The sequence below is a fragment of the Sciurus carolinensis genome, chromosome X (assembly GCF_902686445.1).
Source record: "Sciurus carolinensis chromosome X, mSciCar1.2, whole genome shotgun sequence".
In the NCBI taxonomy this organism is placed as follows: domain Eukaryota; kingdom Metazoa; phylum Chordata; class Mammalia; order Rodentia; family Sciuridae; genus Sciurus; species Sciurus carolinensis.
In genome coordinates this window covers 93,747,131-93,768,475 of record NC_062232.1, presented here as the reverse complement: position 1 = coordinate 93,768,475, position 21,345 = coordinate 93,747,131, and the positions used below count along the sequence as shown (strand labels likewise).

General features: G+C 42.8%; 1 protein-coding gene across 5 annotated transcripts in view; it reads left to right on the top strand.

The window, feature by feature from the left end:
* Amot (angiomotin) overlaps positions 1-21,345 on the top strand; it is a 64,797-nt gene that overhangs the window by 13,725 nt on the left and 29,727 nt on the right. For 2 of the 5 annotated variants that reach the window (XM_047536032.1, XM_047536030.1), the window contains 5 exons: positions 1,578-1,726; positions 3,829-4,762; positions 11,533-12,007; positions 16,521-16,665; positions 17,660-17,752. In XM_047536032.1, coding sequence (XP_047391988.1) covers positions 3,891-4,762; positions 11,533-12,007; positions 16,521-16,665; positions 17,660-17,752 — 1,585 coding nt within the window. In that variant the 5' untranslated portion in view covers positions 1,578-1,726; positions 3,829-3,890. The remainder of the gene's footprint in view (positions 1-1,577; positions 1,727-3,828; positions 4,763-11,532; positions 12,008-16,520; positions 16,666-17,659; positions 17,753-21,345) is intronic. The other 3 variants (XM_047536031.1, XM_047536033.1, XM_047536034.1) reach the window with 3 other exon arrangements.

Genomic DNA, 21,345 nt, shown 5'->3' with positions numbered 1-21,345 from the left:
GATTTTGCTTTTGATCGTGATTATACATTGGGCAAAAACAAGATGGAAAGACAAATTTCCATGTTTGTTCACTCTGTATCTGCTCACTTTATTTTTGGCAACATTGCAAGGAAATAATGTTGAATTAAGGACTGTGTGGTTTATGTGGATTTTTAGGAAAAAAAGTAAAATTTTGGACATGTTCCCAAAATACAGAGTTTCTTTTGTGCTTCTTTTGCATTGCTTTGCTCTGCAAACAGAACCTGTATTATGAATTAAAGCTTTTCCTTTAAGTGATATGAATGAATCATGGCTAGGTCAGTACGTGGTTCATATGCATCTCACCTAAACACAAACTCCTAAGGTTTATAACTGTTTTTTATTGGATCTGGCAGTCTTTTCAGAAGGTCAGATCAGAAATTGTAAATGAGGACTGTCTCAAATCCACATCTGTGGGATGTTTGCAACTCATGTCTATAATGTGAGTCTGGTGTGAGTCCATTTGCTGAGACAGTGGGGCTGGGAAAGTGTTGGGAAAACAAGTGGAGGCATCTTCTGCTTGGTGAAGAGTTGCTGTTCTGGCTCTAGAAGGGCGATCAACTCTCATACTGCAGCAAGACTGGGTGGGCCACCAGGCATGGGGGTGCATGCCTGTAATCCCAGCTACTAGGGAGGCTGAGGCAGGAGTATCGCAAGTTTGGGGCCAACCTCCACGATTTAGTGAGACCCTGTCTCAAAATAAAAATAAAGAAGGGGCTGGGGTATAACTCAGTGGTACAGCATTCCTGGGTTCAGTCCCTAGTATGACCACCACCACAACAACAACAACAAAAAGGAAGAAGAAGAAGAAGGGATGAACCATTGATCAGGTGATCTGATTATAAACTTCATGAGTGTCTGCGGTTATAGCTCAGCACTTGCTTAGCATGTACAAGACCCTGGGTTAGATCCCCAGTACCAACCAGACAAAAAAAGCTTGTAAGCTCCATGAGGGCAGGAATTATATCTTTGTATCCCTTGTTGTGTCCAGCAAGAGGCTGACAAATATCTGGAATGGTCAATATGCAATAAATATGAAATGACTTGGCCGAAAAGAAGTTTTCTTTTTTCTTCTGCCCATTCTGAGGTTGAGGCAGTAAAATCAGGAACATGACAAATGTTCTTTCTTTTGACTCCCAAATCTGCCTTATGATGACCACCTTCCTTTCTGGGATGTGGGTCCGTGAGCTTCATGAACCTGAGATGTTGAACCTTGTATCCTAAGGTGAAAGTGGTTATGGTTTTGTCATCATCCAGCATCCCAGCTGGGATGACTTTCCTAGACTGTAGGGCTAGGATCGGGCGATACTTTTCAGTGTCAGACCTGAACATTTCTGTCACGTGGAGACAACCATGACCTCCTAATTACAGCTGTTGGGCAGTGAGGTTGCTTTTCTGCCCTAGTGGAGATGGACTCTCGCCACTCATTTAAAAGCCAAGCACCATGGGAGGACAAGTCATTCCCTTGGAAGGAGTGGTTTGGTTAACTGCTGGCTGTTGGTGGCAATATAGAAACGACATTTTTATTTCTCCCTCCCTCCCCCTCCTGAACATTTCAGACTGACCAGTGGTTGGACTCTTGGCGGCGCTTACCCTGAACCTGAGTTTTAGGGGAGAGGGAATCTGCCGGTGCGGTTTCTGGAGCTGCTCATAAGCAAGAATTCCCTATCCTGATCAAGGCTTTAAGCCTAAAAGAAAGCAGAAATAGGTATGGATATTGATGTGCGTGTGTGTGTGTGTGTGTGTGTGTGTGTGTGTGTGTGCAGGCGTGGGTCTACGTGTATGTGCAGGTTGGGGTGGGTGTTGCATGGGAGGGGGTGGCATACTCTTCTGGGTCTGGGACAACTCAATGTCTGCATTTCTCTGCAGCACAGAGCTATATCCCCAGCCTTATTTTCTTTTTTCTTTTTCCTTGCAAGAAGAAAAATAGTTCAGTAGTCATCTCTCCAGTTTCAGGCACCAAAAGAGATTTATGTTTTATGCTTGCCAGCCTATCAGAAAATTCCAATTTGACAATTCAAAGACATGACTCCCAGAGGGTCACTGGGAGGGAGGGAAAGAACTAGAGGGCAGGTTGCTCAGTCTGTTGGTGGTTGGTGTGCATGTCCCAAAAGAATATAATAAATGGGATTTAAAAGGGGGTTTTGGAGCAAATTGCTCTGTAGAACAATTGGAAATTAGGTAATGATAATCATCAGGAAGTAAGGGAGAGATGACTGCCACACGCATATTCTGGGTCATTCCCTCCACCAACTAAGGGAAAGGGTTGATGTTTCCAGAGATATTAGAGGTTGCTTAATCTGCTATAATTAAGGGCCTGGGAGCTAGGATTCCAGAGTTCTCATCTAGAAACCCAAGGCTGATTAAGTTGACCAATACTTTTCATGTGACATTATGTCCATTATCACAAATTATTTCAGATCTTTAGAGTGAAAGTTTTATTATTTAACATCATTATTTAACATGACAGACCAATTTTCTCCAAAGAATTTTTAAGTAATACATTTGTATACACTAAACAGTGCTGAGAAAAAAAGGATATGTGTGTCATCTACCTCTCATTTTTCAGATGAGGAAACAAAAGGCAAAGGAAGTAGGAAATCACTTACTTAGGCTTCCCTCTAGGCCAATAGTATGATTAGAATTTGAATCTTAAGTTGTGTTACTATGGTTACCTATTTTACTCAACTCATAATACTCACTTAGAAGAATTGGTGGTGGTAGAGAGAGAGATGGTAATCATATCCTTTCCAGAAAGATAACCTTTTTATTTTTCAATTTTTTAATGTTGTCAGAGGCTCACTTCAAATCAAAGAGGTGCTTCTCTTTTACACTCCCAACTCAACAACAACAGAAATCTCAGTGACTGTCCCTGGTTGGCTAAAAGATACATTTTGTCAGTAATAATTTTCCCGAGTTATTCGTTCATTAAGCCACAGAGCATCCAAATTGAACAATACAGAAAAAAGATATTTTTTTGGAGTAGAGGAATGGGAATGAAGGGGAGGGGGAGGAGAGAGGGGACAGGGACACAACAGCAGAATGAAATTAATCAAACTATGCCATGCGCATGCATGAACTTTTCTCAATGAATTCCACTTTTATGTATAACTATAATACATCAAATGAAAAATAAATGAATTTAAAAATCTGAACGATCATCTTTAAAAAAAGAAATATGTGAAACAAATACAGCTTACTGTAAAAAAAGAGTATTTTTTAAAAAGAGATTTTTGCAAAGTCTTACAGATCTGAGAAAAAAGATTTACTTCAAGGCAGAGATCATTCCTGTCTGGTGCAAGCCAAGCTTTCTTCACCTTTAATTTATTTTAGTTCTTATTTAGCATATTATAGCTCCTGTCACATGTTGAACTGCTTTACAAATCCCGGCTATGGGGTAACTTTTCCCATTCTTCTGCCTCCACCTCCACAGCCATAAAACTTGGATTTTTAATTTAAATAGAACACAGAGAGATGAAGCCTGTGAATGAGGGCCTTGGAAAATTGCCCCCTCTGATCACCCTGCTTGACTACTCCAGGTCTCCCCCATCCTCTCAGGAATTAAGTCAAGATTGAATATTTAACTCATGCTAGACGTAAAAGTGGAAACTGAGCTCTTTTGCCTCCATGTTCCTCATCATATCAGTGCTAGAGCCAGGAAACCCAGCAATTAAGTTGTTATTTTTAAATTCAATTTTTCTACCTTGTTTCTGCAATGGAATCCTCACTCCCAAATATCCATTTTCTTCCCCTTTAGAGGACTGATTTATCCATCAACTGGGTGTTAAGCTTCCTGTTTCCCCTTCCCAGGTCAAGGGCAGCCCAGGTGCCCAATTTCTCTCTCTCTTCACAAGGCACCACCGGCGATAGAGATGAGAAATTCTGAAGAACAACCAAGTGGAGGAACCACAGTATTGCAGCGTCTGCTGCAAGAGCAGCTTCGCTATGGCAATCCTAGTGAGAATCGCAACCTGCTTGCCATACATCAGCAAGCCACAGGGAATGGCCCTCCTTTCCCCACTGGCAGTGGGAACCCAGGCCCTCAGAATGATGTGTTGAGTCCCCAAGACCACCACCAACAGCTTGTGGCACATGCTGCTCGACAGGAACCCCAGGGCCAGGAAATCCAATCAGAAAATATCATCATGGAGAAGCAGTTATCCCCTCGAATGCAGAATAATGAAGAACTCCCGACCTATGAAGAAGCCAAGGTCCAGTCCCAATACTTTCGAGGCCAACAGCATGCTAGTGTTGGAGCTGCCTTCTATGTCACTGGAGTCACTAACCAGAAGATGAGGACGGAGGGACGTCCATCAGTCCAGCGGCTCAATCCTGGAAAGATGCACCAAGATGAAGGACTCAGAGACCTTAAGCAAGGACATGTCCGCTCCTTGAGTGAACGACTAATGCAGATGTCACTAGCCACCAGTGGGGTTAAGGCACATCCACCTGTCACCAGCACTCCCCTTTCCCCACCACAACCCAATGAACTCTACAAGAATCCCACAAGTTCCAGTGAATTCTACAAAGCCCAAGGGCCACCTCCCAACCAGCATAGTCTGAAGGGCATGGAACACCGAGGCCCCCCACCAGAATATCCTTTCAAGGGCATGCCACCCCAGTCTGTAGTGTGCAAGCCCCAAGAGCCAGGGCACTTCTATAGTGAGCATCGACTGAACCAGCCAGGGAGAACAGAGGGGCAACTGATGAGGTATCAGCATCCCCCTGAGTATGGAGCAGCCAGGTAAGAGAGTTCCCTTTCTGTCATTTCCTGACCTCATCCCTAGCCAGCCCTTCTGCTGAGTGTTGGGAATATTAAGGGAAGGAATGGGCAGGTGTAAGGAACTCCAACAGGAATGCATGGCTTGCCTGTGGCTCAGTAAAATTGCCTATCGACCAGAATTTTAGCCTCTTCAGCCATAATGAGCACTGTATTGACATTCCCTTGACTTACAGGTTGGGCATGGACTTGATCACATAGTGGATAAAGAGGAGTGCAAGTCTTGATTTCAATAGCTCTTTGCTGTCCTGTGTCCTAGGATCTTGAAGGAAGGGTCAATGCTTCTCTTCTTGTGAGTTATTAAGCTCTTCTTTGAGAAGCAGAAGCAAAAGATCTTGGACTTTATCTGCAACATCCTATCACTTCCACACAATCCCATCCATAAAACTCTCATCATTTATTTTTGTGAACAAATCTATCTGTTTCCTATTAGTTGTACTTTTTCTGTAGAATTACTGTGATTCTTTTGGACATTAAATAAACAGTCAGATATTATGGTGAGGGGAGCTATATACGTGTTCAGGTTCAGAATGTACTTCCTTGCAGTTCATGAAGTTAGTTTGAACTGCTTTGTATTTCTTCTGTACAGAGTTTTGTTAGTTGCCTGTTGTGTTTTTAAACATCTAAGTTAAATTCACGTCATATCATGTAGAAGTTTGCCAGATGCTAAAATGCACAAAGAGAAATATTCCCATGACTTCTGTTTTGTATATTCAGTTCTCCTTAAATTCACCTCTTACATATTCAGAAGCCAGTTGCTCCATGTCTTTATTCACCAGACTTTATGATTCCGTTCATTGTCCCTGTTATTAGCCATGTCACTGACATTGATATTCATATTTCAGCATATGCAGCAGACAGAAGTTTAGGTCGTGGGCAAAAACATTGGCAGTTCTGTGTCCTATTCCTGCCCTGTGACCACGGGTAATTATGGGTGGCCCTAAATTCAAAGTTCTGACCCTAGACTGGCCTTCTTCCATAGGTGGCCAACAGACTAGGTCTGTGATTTCTTTCATGTCTACCTCTTTGCCTCCTAAGAACCTCTTGGCTTGAAGTTCATTGGGTTACTCAGGAGAGAAGATACTCAGGGGGTGGAATAGGGTGGAGGTAAGAGAAGGTACCTGGCATTTCCTGATATATCCTTTTTTCCCCCTCTGGGTCCTGGTTTTTAATCAGAGGCAATTTCCTTTGGGCTTTACCCCTAACTTTGCCAGTTTAGGATTTTCCCCCGTTAACTCAGGTTGATTTCCTAAGCCTTGGCAGCCTCCTCTGCAGTTTTCAAAGGGTAGGAGCCTACATTCTGATAAGTGTCTTAGAACAGGAAATGGGGTAAGGACAGGTCCATTCAGCTTGAAATCAGAGCAGAACCCAATTCTCATCTGCTCAGTGAAACAGAAGACCCAGGGAGGGGCTGTTCTGTTGGATTGCATAGCTTAGTGGAAACCCATTCAAACCAGCAAAATGTCCATGAAGCCAAGGGTTTTTGTTTTGCTTTTCCCATCAATATGGAAGAGTCTGTGGGACTCCCTCCGGTCTGTGGATGGGCTGACGTCTGCTGCCTTGTGGGTGTGGAGCAGAAGCCAAAGCCCCGTTCAGCACATGGCCCGCCTTCCCAGGAAAGCTATTTTCAGAACTCATTCACCAGTATTGTTTGTGATCTGAAATGACTCCCACAGTGTTTGAAGCTAGATGGAAAAGCCCTTTGATCTGCCTAAATAAATAATGAGACAAAGAGGGTTTTTTCCTTTCCATACTGATTAAACCACCAGAGAAATTTAGTTGCATATATCTTACAGAATGATGTCTACCTTTTCTCCTGCCTTCTAAATTGTCTATGATTCTCACTATCCCTTAAGCAAAAAGCCCATGCTGACCTGTCCTCTTTTCTTCTCTTCCTTCCCTTCCTTCCTTCCATTCTTTCCCTTTTCGTTCATTTTCCTTCTTTCCTTCCTTCTTTCCATCCTTCTTTCCTTCCTTTCTTTCAGCTGAGTATGAAACTCAGAGCCTTCATGCTAAGTAAGCATGCTATCACTGAGTCACACCCCCAATATACAGTCCATCGTGAGCAGTACTTTAGCACAGAGTTTTCTCTAACATTCATTTCTCAGTGGGACAGGGGCAGAGTGATTCATATGCTTGACAAATAATCAAACCTAAAACAACCCAAGTCAGAGGATTCCCTATGTAAAGTTTGGTTGGGCATCAGGCAAGTTCTGGCTGCAAGCTCTGTACTGACCCTGTGTGAGGGAGTGGCACTTATTGACGGATTCCTGGCAAGAGGAGGTAGTTGAACAGCTTTCCAGAAGCATACTGCTATTAGGTGTTGACACATTTTTCCTCCTTTATTTCCTTTAACCAGCTAGCTTTATGGTTTGTGAGTACCTTTCCAAGTAATTGCTGCTAGCACCAAAGCTTAGAAGACGAAATTATTTGTTCTTAATCTACAAATTACAGATCAGGATGCAAAGCTTTTGAACAAATTGCTGTTAAAAAAAACCCAAAACTTTTGTTTGCCTTTAGAGGTGTGATGAAATACTGAAGATTTGCTGTAAAATGAACAAAATGTTATAAACAATCCTTTGATTATTTCATCTTCCCTATGCCCTCCTCCCTATTTAAAAAATAAATATCTTGAATGCCCGAATCTCCAGATGGGAAACAAAGCCAACCCATCTGAAGCTTTTTACAGTTTCTGAATCTTTGTCTTTCTGAGTGCTCTGAGCCTTTTCTGCATCCTGGATTTCTACATTTATCAACTGCTTTTAAAAATTAAATCATTTCTGTTTACAAAGTAGCCACCTCCTTTCAATTATTGAATTCATGCCCAGATCTGAGGTTTCTTGAAATCCTTGTTGAGTGGAATCTCAGGGTGACCTAATGCTGTAGTTCAGAGCGGAGCTGGTTGTGCAAGAAGAACCATCCGGAATTTGCAGCTTGCTCCAGGATTCACAGATTCACCATTGCAGAGCCTGGGAGAGGCAGCATTCAGGTGGTGAGAATAAATTGTGCTGCAGACTGTTGGTGGCACCTGCTCTGATGACAGTGTGTGTGTGTGGCCTACACACATGTGGGCAGTTGTGTGGACTTGCATGCATGTGTGACTGGGGAGGGTGGGGAATTTTCTTCAGTCATGGAGGTTACAGGGTGGAAGGTGCTATGTCAGCTGAGTGGAGTGGCTTTTACTTTCCCTTTGTGTCCTCACAAGCTTCAGGGGGAGGGTAGTGGGTGAACCACTCCCTGCCCCTGGTTTTGGGGAGATCTCTAATTTTGGTTGGTGGCCTCTGTCCTGCATGAATGGCCATGTCCCATTTTCTGCAGTGCACCAGAGGCGCAGCTAGTCTTAGGAAGGAGCAGTATGAAGGAGGAGGGAAGTGGCAGGGAGGCAGGCCAGGTCTTCCACGGGATCATGTGATTCTATTGTCTGCTGGGTGGCTTGTTGTTCCTGGTTAATGTGTCAACAGGGAGCGATTCCAGCGGCTGTGGGGTGGAAGGACCTGGAGAGTGTGCCACTCACATGGCTGCCACTTTTATTATTACTATTATTATTCTTGCTCTTACTGTTATTTAGTCTTCAGTATATTTTGCTTCCTATGACATCCCCCATAGATCTCCTGATCCCTGACTTTTCCTCTTCACAGGGGAAACTTCATCCCCGTATTAATACTGTCCCGCTTATTGGTGGTGGGTTGATGGCTGGTGCACAGATGGAGTTTCTTTGCTGGAGGACTTTCTTTCCTTTTGAGACTGCCCAAGACTTGGCCTGTTTTCCAATGATGGACTACCTTAGTTTTCCCACCATCACTGTGTGCTGAGATCTGCTTCCTTTCCCAGCCTGGGGAACTGAGGGGCAGCTGCCTTTCTCTGTTTATCTTCATCCTGGGCTTATCTGACCCTGGAGACCTCCTTCCGGAAACCTCTTGGCCGCCACCTTCCTGAGCTCCTGGGTGGCTATGTACTGTGTAGGACCTGGAAGAGCCTTCCGGCCTCCAGGCAGAAGGGAGACCAATGGCTGAGTATTTGAAAGAAAAGACTGATTTGCTTGATGGTGCCCAGGGGAGCTGTGAGGAGGAAACCCAGTTCAGAACTGGGCGTCCAAGTCTTTTAAAGAGAACACCTCCCAGGCATCGGGCTTCCAAATCCTGGGAACCAGGACAAAAGTAAATGTGGTGATTTTTCCCTTAAATTTTGAAAATTATGAAATTGAAATTATAAAATTTTAGTCCCTCTTTTTTGCCCAAGAGTTGCAAAATCCCCCAACAAATCCCAGGACATTGTATCTTAATTCTAGGAAAACATATACATTATAATAGCTCTTACTCAAAGAATTAAGAGAGCACATTGTCCATTTTACCTACGATGAAACAGAAGGTCCACGGAATAGAAAATGGGAACTCTTTACCAAATAAGTTTATAAATGGTGCCCCAGCTTTTGAAAAGGGTGTATTTTCAGCTCTTGGAAAGAAAGATTCTGAGTGGCAGAAACTTTCCAGTTGTGATCTTGAGAACCAACCAGGTCAGTTATTTTGTGCCCAAGTACTTTGTGTGTCCTCTTTAATATTCAGCAAGTGTGGTGATATATAGTTAAGATATATCTTAACTATATATCACCACACTTGCTGATATATATATCACCACACTTGCTGATATCACTATACTTGCTGGAAATTGGAAGAATATGGATGTACCAGATGCATACATGGAACTGAGAGAAAGAACCAGGGTTTGAGCAGTTTTGAGGGCTTTTGTGAACATCAAGGTTATTTGACATCCATGAGCAAGTGTTTGGAATGATTTGGTAGCTGTTAAAAGCCCTTATAGTGAGGAATTCTTGTAGGGATAGATATGAACAATAGTGGTAACTGGAGTGTGTGTGGGAGGCATGTGCTTTAGCATCTGGAATGCCAGTTAAAAGTTAATTGCTGGGCTGGGATGTAGCTCAGTAGTAGAGCACTTGCCTAGCATGCACCAGGCCCTGGGCTAGATCCCCAGTACTGGAAAAAAAAAGAAATAAAAGTTAATTGCTCCTGGTGATTTGTCTCAATTCCACCATAAATTTTATGTGTAGTCGTGCAAAGATTAAATGGGTAGCCTATAAGTGCAATGCTAACAAGGTCACCCCATCAAAATTGGGAGCTAGATAAGAGACTGTCACTCCTATTGAGCTAAAAAATATGAAGTCCCCAGTATTTTTGCAATTCATTTGGAATCTCAGGAAAGAAATGGGCTCAGACAGATTAAGTAATTTGAAAAAAAAATAATTTGAACAAGGAGTAGACAAGGTCTCCAAACTCTCCCTGTTGGGATCCAAATCCCATGCTCTTAGCCATCTGTCTTCCCTGGATTGAGAAATATCAACTGTAGGACAAGCGTCCACAGAACGTGGGAGCATATGAGGTTAGCTGGGCATGTGCTGGGGGGAGGGTGAACAAGCTTTTTGTCTTCAGTGCAAACCAACAGATATTCTTTCTGGTAGTGTTGTTGGTTGGAAGTGATCCATCCACAAACTCTCATGGTTTCCCTTAGTGGCCTAATAGTCATTATGTACAAATTGTTTAGGTATTATTATTTAGGTATTATTATAGGTATTAGTATTTTGTACCTAGCAATTAGATGCAAAAGTTGGGAGAGCCACATTTAGCAATGTACCAAAGTTGTCTTTCTGAAACTTTCTATAAGTAATAAGCTGGAGATCTGAAATCAGTGCACAGATATTGATTCATTGTGGCAGTGGAAATAGCCAGAAAATATGAATCAGGAAAGAAGTGCTGTATCCTGCACTACCACGAACTCACTTTAATACTTAGTGGCTCACTTCCCTTCTTTTCCCTCTGTCCAGGGATGGAGTTGGATGAAATAATTTCTTTAAGGCATTTCTGGCTCTTATATTTTGTGATTCAGTACATCAAAAATAGTATGATGATGTTGCCTATAACCCCCTCCAAGTCTTGGTACTGTTACTACTACTAATGGACATTATTAAGTTACCAATATCTGGAATGAATAAATAAGAATTATTTGGTGTTTTTAATGTAAAAAGAATTAACATTTTTGAGTGATTTTTTTTTGATGGGTATGCATTCTCAAAGCCAGGTCCAGGTAGGAAGATGAAGGGAAGTTTTGGTGGCTATTTGTTGATTCCTTCTGGGCAGGTGAGACATGTTTTCTAAATTTGAATCTTTACGTATGCTGGACCACATACATAATGTTATTTCTAACATTAGGTTTAGTTTAAAATAACCTGAAAATTACCTTGTAGAAGAATCATTTAAAATACTTATTAGACTGTACATTCCTTAGATTTTTCACAAAGTGACCCTTGGAGGTCATCTGGTTCCATTATCCATGGGATCAGAGTCACAGGTTGTGCCAGAAAAGAACTATAGAGTTTTGCAGGGATCCTATAGTCTGACTTTGCCTGCTTCTCATTTTGCAGGTGTTCTGGGGGCTCCAGAAGCCTCCTCCTGTCACTTTTTTTGGCCCTACTGGGGATTGAACCCAGGGGTGCTCTACCACTGAGTTACATCCCCAACCCTTTTTATTTTTTATTTTAAGACAAGGTCTTGCTAAGTTTCCCAGGCTGGCCTTGAACTTGATTTCATCCTGCTTCAGCCTCCTGGGTTGCTGGGATTACAGGTGTGTGTCACCGCACCCAACCTCATGTTACTTTCTTGTGCCCTTCTCTCTCAGTGCTTCAGGAGCGAAATTAACCACAGCCTGCCCTTTGTGTTTTCCAGGCCACCACAGGACATCTCCTTGCCATTGTCGGCCAGGAACTCTCAGCCTCACAGCCCTACTTCTTCCCTGACGTCTGGAGGTTCCTTGCCCTTGCTGCAGTCTCCACCATCTACTAGATTGTCTCCAGCACAACACCCCTTGGTGCCAAACCAAGGGGACCACTCAGCTCACCTTCCTAGGCCACAGCAGCATTTCCTTCCTAATCAGGCTCACCAGGGTGATCATTACCGTCTCTCACAACCTGGGCTGAGTCAGCAGCAGCAGCAGCAGCAGCAGCAACAGCAGCAGCAGTCAGGAGAAGCCTATTCAGTTATGCCTCGTGCTCAGCAGTCAGCTTCTTATCAGCCCATGCCAGCTGATCCTTTTGCCATTGTTTCCAGAGCCCAGCAGATGGTTGAGATCCTTTCAGATGAGAACCGGAACTTGCGGCAGGAGTTGGAAGGATGCTACGAGAAAGTGGCCAGACTGCAGAAGGTGAGGCTCCCACTGAGGGATATTAGGGTCTCCTTCTAAATCTTATTAGTAGGAAGCCAGTATGGTGATGCACACCTGTAATCCCAGCAACTCGGGAGGCTGAGGCAGGAGATCTCAACTTTGAGGCCAGCTTTGGCAACTTGGTGAGACCCTGTGTCAATAAAAAAAAGAAATAAAAAAGGGGCTGGGACTGTAACTCAGTGGTAGAGCGCTTGCCTAGCATGTGTGAGGCACTGGGTTCGATCCTCAGCACCACATATAAATAAATAAATAAAATAAGGATATTATATCTATCTACAGTTAAAAGATAAATAAATAAATAAGAACTGGGAATGTAGAGGTGGTAAAGCACCCCTGTGTCCAGTCTCCAGTATCCCAACAAATCTTATCAGTGGGACTTAACATCCACGTAAAAGTTTCTACTTGTGGGTATCTGTATTGCTCAGAGGCAGGTCTTCAGAATTTTTGTGTCTGAAGGTTAGATATGGGTCAAACTTTGGCATAAGCCTTCTGCCTCTCTGTCAGAGAAGTAACATTTTACATTTATACTGGGAGGAAAAAGTATAATTTTTCAGATATCATAGCCCTAGAGAAAACTTAGTTGTTCTAGAATTCCAAAGGGAACAGGGATACCTCTTCATAAGGCCAGAATCCATGTGTCAGTCGAGAACCTACCAGCACTTGAAGGCTTTTAGTCTTTATTATTTTCACCAATATGGATTTGAATCTTCAATATAAAACCATAGTTCACAGTTCCTTGAGAAATCTCACCAGCAGAAGTTAAAGTCTGCCCTGCCTTGTTCTGGAAAAGGTTAAGAGTACTCTTCCTAGTGGGAGTTCTCCTAATAACTTTTTTTCAACACTGACCCCCCTCCCCTGTTTTGCTTTGGTTCTTCCCTGCAACTCAGATTCAACATCTGCTCTCTTTGTCTTGTGTGTGGGGGACAGGAGGGGCTTAGCACCACAGCTGGGTGACAGGTGACAGCCCTAGGCTGAGGAACTGGAAAAAGGAGTGTGTGTCCCCAGTTCACATTCTTCCATGGGCCCCTCCTGTCTCCTGCAGCTGGGACTTTAGCTCTTGAGTGCCCCAAGCTAGGAACCTTAGTTCTTGGCCTCCAGTGGCTGTTGGTGAATAGAGTTTTATGTCCTTGGCAGCCTCTTGCAGTTTTGTCATTGTGGAGCTCTTGTGGCTTGATCTCCCTATCTTCTGCACTGTTGAGGGAGGTGAGGCTAAAGGTGAGGGAAGGAGGGAGGGAGGGAGGGAGGGGTGGTTGTCTTGTATTGTTGAGCAACTCTGTCCTTAGGAGACACCAGGTGGAAACTTCAGGGGCCTGAATGAGGCTGAGAATTTGCAAATCCCAGGTCTCGGTCCTAAAGTAGACGAGGGCTTATCAGCTAAGTATTTTTATGCAGCTAAAAAAGCTTCCCCTTTTCCAGTTGTTTTTAAAACCTGAATGGGGCCCATTGGGTTGGAGTCAGACCTCTGTCTGATTTGACCCTGGTTTTGTATTTTTTCCCCTCTTCTCATTTTAACTATGCCCCTCCCTCCATCACTTTGTTGCAATAAATTAATTCTATCACACACTAGAAACACAGTTTGGATGATTAGGCTAATAGTTGACATCCCTCCCCACACTCTCCATTCAAGGTGGCCCTAGATCCATCTTTGATACTACCACTGAAAGATGAACCCAAATCTTCTATAAGCCCTCTTGCCAAAGGATTCATGATAATTTTGAGGGGTTGGGGTGGATGACAAGGAAAAAGAGCAATGTAGAACTTTTGTTGTTGTTTGTTCCCCTGGATATGAAAATATACTTCAAATAAGTGTAATTGGCATAGCCTGAGCATCACGAGATGTGGAGGCCGAACTAGTGCTAAGGTGGAGCACAGGGACAACAGGGGGAGAAGAGGAAAAGGAAAGTGGGGAAAATAACGTAGATACCAGATGGTACTGGAAAAAATAAGAAAGCTGAGGCTCATGAGGGTAATAAGTAGACAAAATCTGGAAACTCATCATCACCCTCACTTTCTCCTATCCCCACTATGCCTCAGACCATGCCAGTGGATGTGCCCTTCTGTGAGTTGTGTCATGGAAAGCCCTATTGGTGTTAAGGTTTGGATATGAGAAAACCCCTCTAAGTTCCTGTGTTGGTGTAGGAATACTCAGAGGTGAAATGACTGGACTGAGAGCTAATCAGTCTAACCTAGTTTTAATGAACTGACTGGGTGGTAACCATAGGTGGGTTAGATAAGACTAGAGGAGGTGGGTCCCTAGGGGTGTGACTTTGGGGTATATATTTTGTCCCTGATGAGCAGAACTCTCTGTTTCCTGACCCTGCCATGAGCTGAGCAACTTCCTTCCTGGGCCCTTCCCTCATGATGTGCTACCTCACCTTGGGCCCAGAGCAATGGAGTTGGACACCATGGACTAAACCTCTGAAACTGAGCTCCAAATAAACTTTTCCTCCTCTAAGTTGCCCTTGTTGGGTATTTTGGTCACAGCAATGAAAAGATGACTAATGCATGAAGAGTACATATCTCCACAGGGCCTGGGGGAAGAATTAGTACCAGAACTTGCAACAACAGTCTAAACACCTAGAGTGAAGTTACAGCTGCCTTCCAGGTGTTGCATACTGTGGAACCTGGAAGCCTCACTCCCTCCCTCCAGACTGCCCAGAGCAGTCCAGCACCAAGCCTGCTCTTTCAAATGGAAATGTTTATTTTCTCTACCTAGCACTTGAATTTCATGCAAAAGCTTCATCAGACACAGGCCTTACAGATCTTGTCTCTAAATGCCATTCACTAGCTTTCACCTTCTGTGCTGCTATCTCGGTGCCATCTGCAAGGAGAAAAGCACTTTCAAGTCTGCTCTTTTCAGTGGTATAAGCCTCATTTGTAGGCAGCCCTGTCTCAGGCAGGATTTTGGAGATGGGGGCAGGTCGAATCTGAGTTGTTTGGTAACCCTACCTTTCACCCCACTCTCCCTCTGGTGGCCTGGTATTTCTCCCCATAAAGCACCCTGAGCTTTGTTAAGGAGTCCAGTGGAAAACTAAGAAGGAACGCAGAATGATTGCAGGAATCAGACTTAATTTGAAAATTGCCTAATAGGCCATGGGATGTATTTGTCTTATACAAATCATATGCAAATAATCTCTGTGGTTATTACATGTGCAGTGGAGCTATACCGGTTACAGAAAGACTCTGGAGTCTTATTTCTTTTTTTCTTCCTGATTCTGGTGGATTCAGGACAAGACCTTTTGTCTTTGTGTTTTTTTTTTCTTTTTTTTTTCATTTTACGAGATTTGCAGGGATGTCATAAAACACAACTCTAATCATGAATTTCTGTTCAAAAATCTGTACTGGTTTCCCACTGACTATGGGATAAAGTCCAAATGCCTAGCATTAAAAGCCTTTTATGATCTGACTCCAATCTATCTTCACAGCCGTATCTTGCCAGCTTCCCTCTGTGTACCCCACAGTGTCCAGCCAAATGAGGCTACTGGTCATTCTGGGAATGCATTTGCTCACTCAGAATAGAATACCCTTCCCCTCACCTCTGCCCATTGAAATCTGACCCAGCTTTGAGAATCTGACTCTAAATGCTACCTCCTCCCTGAAATTGTTCTCCTCCCCACATCAGGAATAATTTCTTCCTTCTCTGTGTTTTATAGCACTCCTACTTTTCTTCTCTCTCTCTCCCTCTCTCTCTCTGGTGCTGGGGACCAAACCTAGGGCCTCGTGCATGCCAGACAAGCGCTCTACCACTGAGCCACATCCCCAGCCCTTTTTATTTTAATACGGGGTCTCACCAGAGTTGTTCAGGCTGACCTCAAACATGTAATCCTCCTGCCCCAGCCTCCTGAGTCTCTGGGATTACAGGGTGTGCCACCTTTTCCTAAAACTGCATGTTGCCCTATATTCCTTGACTTGATTAGATTGAAAGCTCCTGGAGGACACAGAGAATGTTCTCATTCACATTCATACACCACAGTGCTTTAACTAGTTCTTATTACTATTTGACCCTTGATTAAATGTTTTAAAAATGAAGTTGAAGTTTTAGATTTTTAGGGCCTATTGCTTCCACTAGGTAGATAACAGGACAAATTGAAGTAAACATGTGAAAGCCCTTTGTATGCTCCGACATTATATACATTATTATTAATATTTTCAAAATCAAGAAATATTTATTCAGAAGTTAAAATAATTTTTAATGCTATTTATGAAGTTTATTCTATCCTACCACCTTCTCTGAAGGCAGACATTGTATATAAATACAATTTTATATATATTTAAAACATAAGGAAGTCTTGTGAAACAATGAGATACTTACCAAACTTACCATTGAACTTGGGATGTCTTCCTTGAAACTTTTCTGACTGTGTTCTTCTTGCAACATGGCTGTCTGTAGGCTCTGGGACAAACTGTCACTGAGGTTTTTCATATATGTTTTTAGACCTTCTTCCCTATCAACCTCTTATCATTACCACCTTTTTTGTTTTTTTATGTTCAGGTGGAGACAGAAATCCAGCGAGTCTCGGAGGCATATGAGAACCTGGTGAAATCGTCCTCCAAAAGAGAGGCCCTGGAGAAAGCCATGAGGAACAAGCTAGAGGGCGAGATTCGGAGGATGCATGACTTCAACAGGGATCTGAGAGGTAAGGGATCCAATGGGCCTATCTGTGTATTTATGGGGCAGCTGCAAGGTGGTGATGGGAAGGGCTGACGAGGATCTGATCAAGCTCTTTGGGGTCATCCAACCCCTTGGTGTGGTCAATGGTAAGTTGTAGGGCCTCTACCAGGCTAGATGTGTGTGTGTGTGTGTGTGTGTGTGTGTGTGTGTGTGTGTGTGTGAGAGAGAGAGAGAGAGAGAGAGAGAGAGAGAGAGAGAGAGAGAGAGACTGCAATAGTATTTGATCTCAAGCTTGCTTAGTCTTTAGTGGGGAGATGTACCTGACTGGCCTTCTAGTCAGTTAATCAAGCACCAATTCTTCCTGATAAACCTGGACTCACCTAGCCCACCCCCACGATTGGTGCAACCTCTATTCCTTTGTAGGTCTTGCAGATGCATGTCTTTGGACTGTGCAAACTTGAAATAGTGATTCCCTTTGTTATTTCTAGGGCTCACTCCCTTCTTTTATTTTTACCTTCACCTGATGATATCAAAGATGCTGGCAAATGTTTCTACTTTAAATCACCATCAGTACCTTTAAAACTGCTGCCCTTGGCAATGTTATTTTCTATCTTTGGATTTCAGTTATCTTATCTGTAAAATCAAGGGATTTAACTAGATGTTGTCATGGTCCCTTTCTAGCTTTAACATTACATGATTTTAAGAACTTGACAGAACTGTGATGCTTTTTTTTTCTGGTTAATGAAAGTCATCTTTATATATTCAGGGATGGAGTATTTCATTGAATGTACAATTCTACGTCTATATTTTGGCCATGAGGAGTGAAAGTGTTAAGTCCTTACCCCCTTATTCCCTGCTATTGTTTTGGAATTCCTGTTTGTTAATCTCTGTTTGTGTCACCCATTCCTACGTGACAAGAAGATGCAGATTTGTTTTGCTGAAGGTCAGTAGTTAAGAGGGCAAACATGTGCTTGGTAGTTTGTATTTGGGGCCCTGTTGACTGTCTTCAAATTCCACAGAGCGTCTAGAGACGGCCAACAAGCAGCTTGCGGAAAAGGAGTATGAAGGGTCCGAGGATACCAGGAAAACCATCTCTCAGCTCTTTGCAAAAAGTAAGTCTGAAAGCTCTAGAAGTGGTTATGAATGGCAGATGGGAGCAAGGTGTGTGAAATGGTTGCCCAGTTCTCTTTAGCTTTTGAGAACAGCCAGGACAGAGTGAATGTCATCTAGGGATTCTTAAACCTGGTCAAACATCAAATTGGAAGATTCTATTCTATTCCTTCTAGACCAAGAAGTCAGCTTGCTACAATATCTAATCATATTAAATGGCTTCCTCTGTATTAAACCAGAGAAACCTCTTGGAATCCCTGCCACGAGGACCTCAGTGAGCACAGGATCCCTTACTGTTGAAGGGATTTCTTAGAAGGTTTTCTATACTGGCTCTGGTAGAGATGATATTAACATGCAGAATTGATGATTAGTGTCTGAAATACCTAACCTGCAGTTGGGGCTTCCTTAGTTAAACACTTAGTATTGTATCCTATCACACTTTGGCAGATCACAAGGGTAGCTAGAGGCTATGGCCTGAACTAGTGACTCCTGTTGCAGAATTGAAGGGTATAGGGCAGGCAGAACTCTGTCTTCCTCAGAATAGAGTTTCCTTTGTCTGAAAATACTCCTAGGACCCTGATGATGAATTAATCCTCTTCTTTATCGGTCCCTAATGAACTCCACCCAGTTAGACAATGCCTAATTCTTTCCAATTGCCATAATAAAAGCAGCAATAAAACTTCATAATAGATTGAGTCCACAGGGAGAGTAAGCTGGGAGGAAACAGATGAATGCCCTCGTTTCTGCAGATGCCCAAAGTTGGTTCCCCCCATCTCGTTCTCCCCCAGTGCAGCCCCTGCTGTACTTGTGCTTGGTGGGGACTTGTCAATCTTCCATCTTTGCTGGGCCTCCCATGACCCTTTCAAGTTATTCTGTGTAGCTTCCAGTCAGCTTTTACAAGTTTGTTTGATCTTCATTTACAAAGTTCCCCTCCCTGCCTGGGTTGCTCTGTTGTGCTCTGGCTTCAGAACAGAGTTTTTCTTCCTCTTTTTCTTTTTGCCTCCTGTTCCTTTGTCAGGAGTCTTAGATCAAGGAATGTCGTTTTTCTGGTGTCATCGATGCCCAGTGTGAATTGTTGTGAAGTTGCTTTTGTGGTGTCACGGTTGCCCTGGAAGCTAGTTCAGTGACAGAAAGAGGGTGGCAGCCTCCCAGAACAAAGCAAAACAAAACAAAACATATGGATTCTTGCCCTGGATCTGATAGTTTGCACTCCTCTCTGTGTAGAGATGGTATTTCAGGTGTCCTAGGAGCTCTGCTACAGTTTTATAAAATGTGGTAATTTACTACATCAAACTACCTTATCAGCAGGGTGAGAGACTGTCAAATAGCTCTAGAACTAGACAGGGAAGAGAGCATGACTCTTGGCTTCCTTTATTTCTTTTACCTTTGGATATCAACAGGGCCCTGCATGGTTGGAACTATGGCAGAAAGAAAGCAAGCCTTTTTGAAAAGTCTCTCTGGGGTGCGTGGTTCAGCAATCCCAGAGAGTCCAAACCAACTCAACCCAGAAGTCAGTCGGGTATAGTAGAAAGAGTATAGAATAAGTTGGGCTTAAATGAGAGCTCCACTCCTTATTTACCAATTGTGGGTCCTTATGTTAGTCATGCTCTCCAAATCTGTTTCCTCATATGCAAAATAGAGAAGAGAATAATACCTGTCTTGTATGGTTGTTCTGAGGATTAGGCCAGTACAATACTTGGTACACAGTAAGCAACAAATGTACATTTCTTTCCAAGGTACATCTGCTCAGACAGATGTATGTAAAGTCACAGTGGGAAGGTAGGGTGAGGCTGCTTTGTGGAAGTTTCTCTTAAGGTTCAAGGTCTTGAGGAAAAGGACACTCAACCTCCAAATCCAAATCCAAACTACTTACCTGAGTTTCTGGTGAGAGAGCTGTCCTAGTTAAGAGGAGAGGGACCTAGAAAGGCATAACTACTTATGTCATGGTCCCCCGTAGCTATAATGTAATCCTAAATTTGGAAACATAGGTCAAGTGAGTCTCAACCTTCTCATTCTAAAAATTAGTATAACGAATCTGTCACATCTCAATGAAAGGCGTATATATTCATTTTATATATGTGTGTGTGTGTGTGTGTGTGTGTATTTGTACTGCAAATTGAACCCAGTGGCACTTAACCACTGGGCCACATTCCTAGCAATTTTTATTTTTTATTTTGAGACAGGATCTTGCTAAGCGTCTTGCTAAGTTGCTGAGACTGGCTTTGAACTTGTGATCTTCCTGCCTCAGCCTCCCCAGTTGCTGGGATTACAGGCTTGCACCACCATTCCTGGAAAAAGGCATATTTTGAAGCTGCAGATTCCTTTTCATTATTAGTCATGAGATAATGATGATTCTCTTTATGGAGGAAGTTCCTCTGGTGTTTCTTTTTGCCTTCTGATGCGTCTTTCATTTAAATAAACTCATTATCTCATTTGATCCTTAACAAATATCATGAGGTTAAATAAGATGTTGTTACCTCCATTTTAATCTCTAGAAGCTTTTATTCTTTCTCTGAATTTTTATCTTTCTACTTACATTACTCATCTATTCTTGCATGCTGTTTACTTTTGCCATTGGAACCCTTAGCATATGAATCATAGTTGTTTTAAATTCATGATCTGATAATTCTAGCGTTCTTGCCTATCTGGCTCTGGTTTTGATCTTTTCAAACTGTTTTGCCTTTTAATGTCTTGTCATTTTTTTGTTGTCATTATTAAATAGCAGACATGCTGCATGGGGTAAGAGGTACCATGGTAAATATATGCTTGAATAATACATGCCATGTATGGTTGTTCTGAGGATAGTATGCCTCTCTGATGTGGTGGTAAGGTGGAGGGGGAAGGGAAATGTTCTCTAGTTCTATGATTAGGTCTCACTCTTTTAGTAGGCTTGTGCCTCTGAATTGTAAAACTCATGAGTGCTTCTCAGTTGTTCCCTCCCTAAGAAGGTTGCAGGATGGCCAGAGAGGCTAGAGTTGGGTATTTTCTTCTCTCATGCAGAAGGCTTGAACAGGCTGGAGTTGGGTATTATTCTATCCCAGGTTGGGTTAGGATCTGGAAAAAAATTCCAATAGGTTAGGCAGAGCTAAGTAGTTCCTCTTAAGGGTAAGTCTTTTCAAGAAAAACAGAATGCTGTGGCATATTTCATAATGGTTACTTTCCCCTTCCTCTGCTGATAACACAAGGTAATTTTTCTCTGATCTTTTTTTTTAAATTTTATTTTTTTTTACATTTACATAGGGTAATGATGTTTATTTTATTTTTCCCCTCCCCCCCACCCCTCCCACCCCTCTTTTCCCTCTATACAGTCCTTCTTTCCTTCATTCTTACCGCTCTCCTTAGCCTAACTCTAAACCTAACCCTAAACCTAATGCTAGCCCCTCCCGCCCCCCATTATATGTCCTCATCCGCTTATCAGCGAGATCATTCGTCCTTTAGTTTTTTGAGACTGGCTTATCTCACTTAGCATGATATTCTCCAATTTCGACCATTTGCCTACAAATGCCATAATTTTATCATTCTTCATTGCGGGTCTGATCTTCACTGTGAGAACCTGGTCAAGCTCCTAGAGGTAAAAGTTCACAAATGCATAGAA